General features: G+C 38.0%; 1 protein-coding gene across 1 annotated transcript; it reads left to right on the forward strand.

The window, feature by feature from the left end:
* The first annotated feature begins 1,690 nt into the window (after positions 1 to 1,690).
* On the forward strand, positions 1,691 to 4,254 carry LOC131042030 (probable LRR receptor-like serine/threonine-protein kinase At3g47570). Its single transcript, XM_059208128.1, has 2 exons — positions 1,691 to 3,731; positions 3,818 to 4,254. Exons 1-2 carry the CDS (start codon positions 1,691 to 1,693, stop codon positions 4,252 to 4,254), a joined length of 2,478 nt encoding a protein of 825 aa, XP_059064111.1.
* The last annotated feature ends 3,377 nt before the right edge of the window (positions 4,255 to 7,631 follow it).

Raw genomic sequence — 7,631 nt, forward strand, 5'->3', positions numbered from 1 at the left:
GATTCTCCTCATTATAAAGTATTCGAAATATCTCTATGCATAAGACTCTTACTCCAAGTTTGGGAATGTTCATAATGTTAATCATGATGGTTCCTCCAGTGATTAGGAGGATTTACTCTCAGACGAGGATGTAGGTGTTACTTTAGGGAAACATAAATGGCCCAAAGGGGTGCCTTGACCCACCCCAAAACTATGATTTTGGATGATAAGGATTTTGATTATTCCACTCAGAGGAGTTTGTGCCTAATTTAGTGGTTGCAACTATAGCGTTAAGGGTAAAGGAAAATTGGGGGTTCCCTCTCTTAGGTCTATGAAAGGGGAGGGGAAAGTGTTGGCTCAGTTGGTAGGTTCGGCAAGTGGTCCCCCCTATAAAATGAAGTTGAAATATCTTAAGAAATAAAAAACTAAACCTGGTTTGCATTCCCTTGTTGCCTACCCCCCACTTGCTGATGGTATTGATGAGGATTTACACATGGAAATTATTGTGGATTTTGGTAATTGCACTCCTATGGAGAAAAGTTCTTTTGTTATTGATTCTAGCCATGTGCTTAAGAATGTGAAGGATGTTACAAAGAGCCAAAGTGCCCTATTGTTATGGATGGTGTTAGAGATTAATGCTTTGAAGGATAAGTTCCAAAGTCCAAATGTGCAGAATATGGAAAAAAACTTTGCCACAATTTAGGAGCTAGCCAACATAATAAACGAGTTGAAGGAAGGGCATGATCAACACACCAAAGTCCTGGAGGAGTCCTTGGTTAAGATTCAAGATAATTTGAGGGTTGTTGTTGTTGTGAGCCGGATTGCCATGGAGAATAGCTCTTAAGGTCTTAAGTAGCTGAATTCCCAAGCTAAAGCCATCCATAATATTTCCAAGGGTGTTGTGGATTCTCCTAGTGCAATGTTAAATATGTGAGGGTGGTTGCCGCCAATGAATTGGCTTTTGGTTCTTTTCTCGAGCCTTATACTAGGCTTCACAATAGGGACAAGGGCTCAACTCCCATTGATAGTATTGTCCATAAGGTGTGTAGTATTAATTAAGACTTGATTCAAAAGAATGAAAATTTAATGCAATATTTGTAAGGTCTGTGGGGTTTTGTCCCCTTGTTTTTCGTGTTTTGTTTATGCTTTTGTCCAGTGATTGGTTAGCATTTTTTTCGAATGACTAGATGATTTTGACGTAAAGGGTTTCAAGTCCCTTAAAAATCTGTTTTCCCCTAATCAAAAACACAATAAAATTTGATTTTTTTAGATGTTTCAATTTTATTAGTCCTTTAAAGAAAAAAACAATATTTGATAATAATTGTTGTGAGATTTAACGTAAACATTTATTTATTAATAAAATAAAATCTTCATTATGATTGTTTAGAGGATGTCCATGTCTTTACCATCCATCTACAAGAATGAAATTAATTTTGTGCAATGCAACTAAAATTAATTCTGAAATTAATTTTTTTTATTGAAGTAAGCAATCTAAATTTCATAGATAAATAGAAAAGCAAAACAAATCGCAGCTGAAGAATTACAAACAACATGCCACTGGAAATTAATTGACCTGGGGGCTGTATAATATGGTGGGGCCTCACACAAATTTGTAGGCACTGAAATTCCTAATATATTCCCCCCCATTCCATTCTATTCTATCTACAATTGCTTTGTGTATTTCACCTGCCTCGCAGTAATTTGGTCTACCATGGCTGCTCTTTTGTTGCTACCTTTAATGCTTTCCATACTTTTAATCTCTGCTCTTCCTCATCCTCTCAATAATCTCTCTCATCATCATCATCATCAACAACAACTGCTCCTGCAATTCAAAGCTGCCGTTTCCAGGAATGGCACTTCTCTGCTCGACTGGACTCCCATTCACCCCTTCTGCAACTGGTCTGGTGTTATCTGCAATTCTCACTCTGTCCATGCCATCTATTTATCCCATACGAATTTAGACGGCACCATTTCTCCTGTACTGGGGAATCTCTCCTCTCTTCGATCCCTAGATCTTTCCCTCAATAACCTCACTGGTATCATTCCATCTCAACTCAGTCAACTCCCAAATCTACAAACACTCTCGCTGTACAACAATCGATTAGAAGGATCAATTCCATCTCAACTCGGCCGACTCCCACATTTACAGATACTCTGGCTTCACAAAAATGAATTACAAGGCAGCATCCCGCCCGAGCTGAGTCTTCTAACAAGTTTGGAGCAACTTTACTTGGGCTCAAACAGTCTCACAGGTACCATTCCGCCCTCTTTCAAAAACCTGTCTGCCTTAGTTGTATTAGATTTGGTCGAGAATAAGCTCTACGGCCCCATTCCTGGCTCCTTAGGAAATCTGTCTGCGTTGACTACTCTCAGTTTGGCAGATAACCATCTCCAAGGCCACATTCCTCCTGAACTTTGCATGCTCGCTCGCCTACAGATGCTTGACCTTTTCAAAAATAACCTATCAGGCACCATTCCCACCTGTTTGACAAATCTCTCAAATTTGATTGAATTAAAATTAGATAGAAACTGGCTGAGTGGACATATTCCATGGCAAATTGGTACCAAGCTCTTCAATTTGCGTTTCCTTAGTTTATGGGAGAATCGGCTTAGTGGAAACATACCGAATTCCCTTGGAAATTGTTCCAGTCTGGAACAACTTTATTTAGATGGAAACCAACTCGGTGGAACGATGCCAGTGGAGCTTGGTAAAATTGTAATGGTTCAAGCCATAGATATATCTGGAAATCAACTTACTGGTGTCATTCCAAATTCTCTAGGAGACTGCACAGCATTAGAGCGTCTAAATCTGTCCCATAACACCTTTGTAGGTCCAATACCAGATTCATTCTCCAAATTACAAAATCTCCAAGAAATTGATCTTTCTTTCAATAATTTGTCAGGACAGATTCCAGAAGCAGGGCTGTTTCCAGATAGAACTGTTGTAACATTTTTTATGGGGAACTCTGGTCTATGTGGCCCAAAAAATTATTTATTGCCTCCATGCCCAAATCAGAACAAGGATAAACACTCCCTGCTCAAGAAAATCATCTTATCGGTTGTTGGAACCATTGCATTTACATTATGCTGCTTCATTATAGGAATTCTATGGAGGCATAAAATTTCAGGGCGACTAGTCCGTCGCTCAAGCTTTAATTTTCAAAGACTCGGCTATCCAAAATTTTCTTATCAAGATCTTGCCATTGCAACGTCTGGATTTGATGAGTCAAACTTGCTCGGGGTGGGTAACTTTGGATCAGTCTACAAAGGAATTTTGAAGGATGGTAAGGTTGTTGCCATCAAAGCTCTTGATTTGCAAAATGAAGAAGCTGAAAAGAGTTTTAGAGTAGAGTGCGAATTGTTAGGGAGGATTCGGCATCGTAACCTCATCAAAATCATTAGTGCATTTTACTACCCTGCTTTCAAAGGTTTAGTTCTTCAGTTTGCATCCAATGGGAGCTTGGAAAAACACTTGTACCCTCACAGAGATGATGAGGAATTTTGTGAATTGGGATTGAATGAGTGTCTGAGCATTGCTGCAGATGTAGCCCATGGCATGGAATATTTACATCATGATTCTCCTCTACAAATTGTGCACTGTGATTTAAAACCGAGCAATGTGCTCTTGGATGCCAACTTGACAGCTCTTGTGACCGATTTTGGTATATCCCGTTTAACTACTACAAATTCCACAGATTCACTTAGTACAATAACATTTGCACTGAAAGGATCTATTGGATATATTGCTCCAGGTAACAATTTTGAGTTTTCTTTCAATAGACATTTTCATTTTGTTTATTGGCTTTTTAAGAATGTAATGAAAAAAACATGATTGCAGAGTATGGATTGGGTGGGACACTTTCTATAAAGGGTGATGTTTATAGTTTCGGAATTGTGATATTAGAGATGGTTACAAGGAAGAGGCCAACTGATGACATGTTTGTGGGAGACATGAGCTTGCAAAAGTGGGTGAGATCAGCTTTTCCAAACAGACTGGTAGAAATTGTTGATAGTGCGCTATTGAGGGATGTGAATGAAAACATCGAAGACAATAAATGTCTCATTTCTTTCATTCATGTTGGTTTGCTGTGTACTATTGACTCACCTAGAGAACGACCTTCAATGAGAAATGTAGCCAATGCCTTGGAGAACCTCAAGAAATCTTTGATGGGAGATGCATCTGCTTCCAATTTAACATCTACCATATCGGAACTCCTGGACAATACCAATCCCACAGAAACATTGGCATCTGACAGTGAAAGTTCTACATTTTAGATGTTTATAACTTCCAGTAAGAAGTTTTTGTCCTTTATTTTTGACAGTTTCGAATTTTGTCTTCCATCGTAAGGTGGTCTTCTTTCCAGTAGAATCCATTTTTGTATGTTGTTCCAATTTAAGTGTTTTCATTGAACTAGTTTGAGAAAGTGTGATTTTATCAATGCATGCTTATTGAAACAATGCAAACTTTGTTAGCATATTGTCCTGTTTTAAGGACCTCCTCTCGTAATGTGCAAAATTTTAAGAATTGTTTTGCTTTCGTTACCAAATATTCATTAATCTCCAATTTCAACAAGACAGCCTAGTTCTTGCCAAAATGGCGGCAGACTGGTTTTGACAAACAGGATATGGACATCCATCAAAGCATAATGTAACAGAAGTTCTGTGTTAGCTGTCACTACTTTAGTGTAATCAGCATTCTTGAATTTAGGGGTGTGGATCTTGTTTGAATGCACATCTTCTGATGATTTTATTTAAATGTAAGAAATAGCATACCAAGCTGGCAACTGGACAGCTAGGACTCGAATAGGTGTCTGACTCTGGCTCTGACTCCTAAGGAGCCTAGATTTCATTTGTCTGTACATTGACTGTCATTAACACTTGGTTGTGTACTTGTGCTTTTGCAACAAGTGTATAATGTTGTAAGTAATCTCAACTGCCCCCAATAACTTGTCATGTTTCATATCAGCCGTATGATCATCTATATCTGCAAGTAATCCTCAACATTAAATGAAAACACTCAAAGATGATTTTCCTTGGATTCGAATGGATTTTCTGTAACTCCACCTGCCTGTAGTTTTACTCTATCACATCAGCAGATTCACATAGATCTTGCTAGCTAGATAATATAATATTTTATGCTGATCTCTGTCATTACCGTATTCCCAGTTTTCTATATATTGATGGCTTTCATATTGTAGTCCCTCTCTTCTGAGAGTCCAGGTGCATAGAGCTGTAAAGAGAATGTAATGTTGAGTATTTTAGAAGATATAAGTCTGATTGTTATGGTGGTTAATGTATGAGTCGTAACTCAGTAAATCAATGTAAAGTTTTGTTTTGATTGATATAATCTGTCTTTGTTTTCATTTTTGATGCTCTCCCCTGTTCCTACATGTGGTATCATAGCCTGGAGATCAGGGCAGAGCTGTAAGCTAGCTAGTGTGAGGAAAAGGTCAAAGTGTCCTTGGCTTGCTCATCCATGTACTAGTATCTCCTTTTCTCTTTGACTCCTCTCTGTCGCGCTGACTTTATACCAAATTCCTTGCCAAAACAGTTCTCCTTCATCAAATTCCATCAATAGTGACTTTTCAAAATGCAATTATAATTCCTTTCTTAGCAGCTTTCTTTGTAGCTGGGTTTCAATGACTGCATCAAACTACACGATCTTGTAACTGCAGCGATCCAACAAACAACACGTAGATCGAGTTCCACCAAAAAACTCATACGCTCAGCAGTCAAAACATCTAATAGCTAAGAGTTTAGACGGCTTCCCCACTCCTGCACAACTGAGCTTAACTTCCGATGACAAACTATAAAGGGCTTTCAACAGTTGATAGCACTAGATTAATGATGCTCACACAACAAAATGTTGAACTTCATAGGTCATAGATATCACAGCAAATATTCCAAAAACAAAGCAACAGACTAACTGCAAACTGGAGCACAAACACAGAGAAACAAACCAGAGGAGGGGAAACCATTGATCCAACCTTTTTGCAGTGACTATCTCTGGTACACTTGACATCCAAGATTTTCACCATTGGCTTTGATACCACTTGTAGGTGGGCAGAGATAGGAAAAAATAGGGGAAAAACAAACTCAGAAATTATATTGATCACCAACTCAGAAATTATATTGATCACCATAAAACATACATTTACTGATTCCTAATAGCTCTGCGGAGCTGAACTCTGCTGAGAGAGTAAGTAGCTATTTGCATTACATTCAATTTATAATTATGGTGAGAGGATTCTCATTGATGCCTTGGTCTACACGGCAATTGAGAAGATAAGACAATATCAAATATTAGAAACTTCTAGAGTGCCCTAAGATACAGCTGTGACTATTCTAGCTCTAAAACAGACCTTTTGTACAGCGTGTTAGTGATAGGTTAGTCAATCATGACCGTTAATTGCAAAATCGACGGTGTAAAACGTGTGACTAACACGTGTGTTAGTCAATCCGTACTGTCTTTTTAGAGCCAGAATAGATGCGTCCCTAAGATATATCCAGAAAGTAGTGGAAGCTTATGCATTTAATGCATATTTTGACAATCAAGTCTGTAGTCAGCAGGCAATGAAAGAGTCAGTTGTACCAAAAACAGTAGTTGAAATTAATTCCAACATACAAACGGGAATACATAGACCCTAGCAGTTTTATAATTTGATGGGATCTACAACTGCTTTCATTCAACGAGTCCCCCAACTTGTTTGTTAGCTGCAAGGACGAAGAGATGAATGTTTACAGGGTTTGGGATAGCGTGGTCAACACCACTGGAGAGCTAGGAGAAATTCATTAAAAATTGATTGGATTGTAGAAGATAGAGAGCTAGGCTAGGCAAATTCTTGGTCCGATCTCAAGGGTTTCGTGGTGGAGAAGCCTGAGCATGGATGGGTGAAGCTAAATTTTGATGGCGCAGCTAAAAAGAATCTTGAAAAAGTGAGTGGAGGTGGTATTTTCAGAAATGTTTGAAGACAAAATGTAGACACTTAAAAATAATTATTTTAATTATTTTAAATTTCTGACATAGTTAATTTATTAATTATGTCAATTTTTCAATTCCTCCTCAATATTAATTAATTATAATTAATATTGTCACTATAGTCTGTTGATTGATTTATTCCCCTTTTATTCTTCTAAAAATCCTCAACATTAAATCTCCTCAAATTCCTCAATTAATTAGTTAACTTAAGTGATTCCTACAAATCACCTTTTTCCTAATCCATCATTAACCTAATAAATTCTTCTAGAAACTCACTAAGCTCACTCTTGTCTTTGTTTTTTGGTGCTGGGTTTTCTTTTGCAGCCGCAATGTTGCGTTTGTCCTCATTCTTTGGTTTGGGCAGAGGCAGTCCCTGTTGGAGCGTCGGATCTAGCGCTTTTGCCTTCTATGTTTTATGGAGAAAAAATTTACTTCCCGAGTTTGGTGGTTTCAGAAGCAATGGATGTTTAAGGTGCTTCTCTATTTGCACATGCAAATATTTTGGAACATTTAACCAAGGTTTTGTCTAGTGATGGCTCGTCATCTTTGAAAGGCTTTCCCAAATTCAAGAAAGTGAACGAATTTTTGGAAAGATGCCTAGATCATCCTATCTTGGCGGTTCAAACAAAGATGGTTTCGGAAGATGTTTCATACTCTTATTTGCAAATTCATG

The sequence above is a fragment of the Cryptomeria japonica genome, chromosome 7, assembly GCF_030272615.1.
Source record: "Cryptomeria japonica chromosome 7, Sugi_1.0, whole genome shotgun sequence".
NCBI classification, from domain to species: domain Eukaryota; kingdom Viridiplantae; phylum Streptophyta; class Pinopsida; order Cupressales; family Cupressaceae; genus Cryptomeria; species Cryptomeria japonica.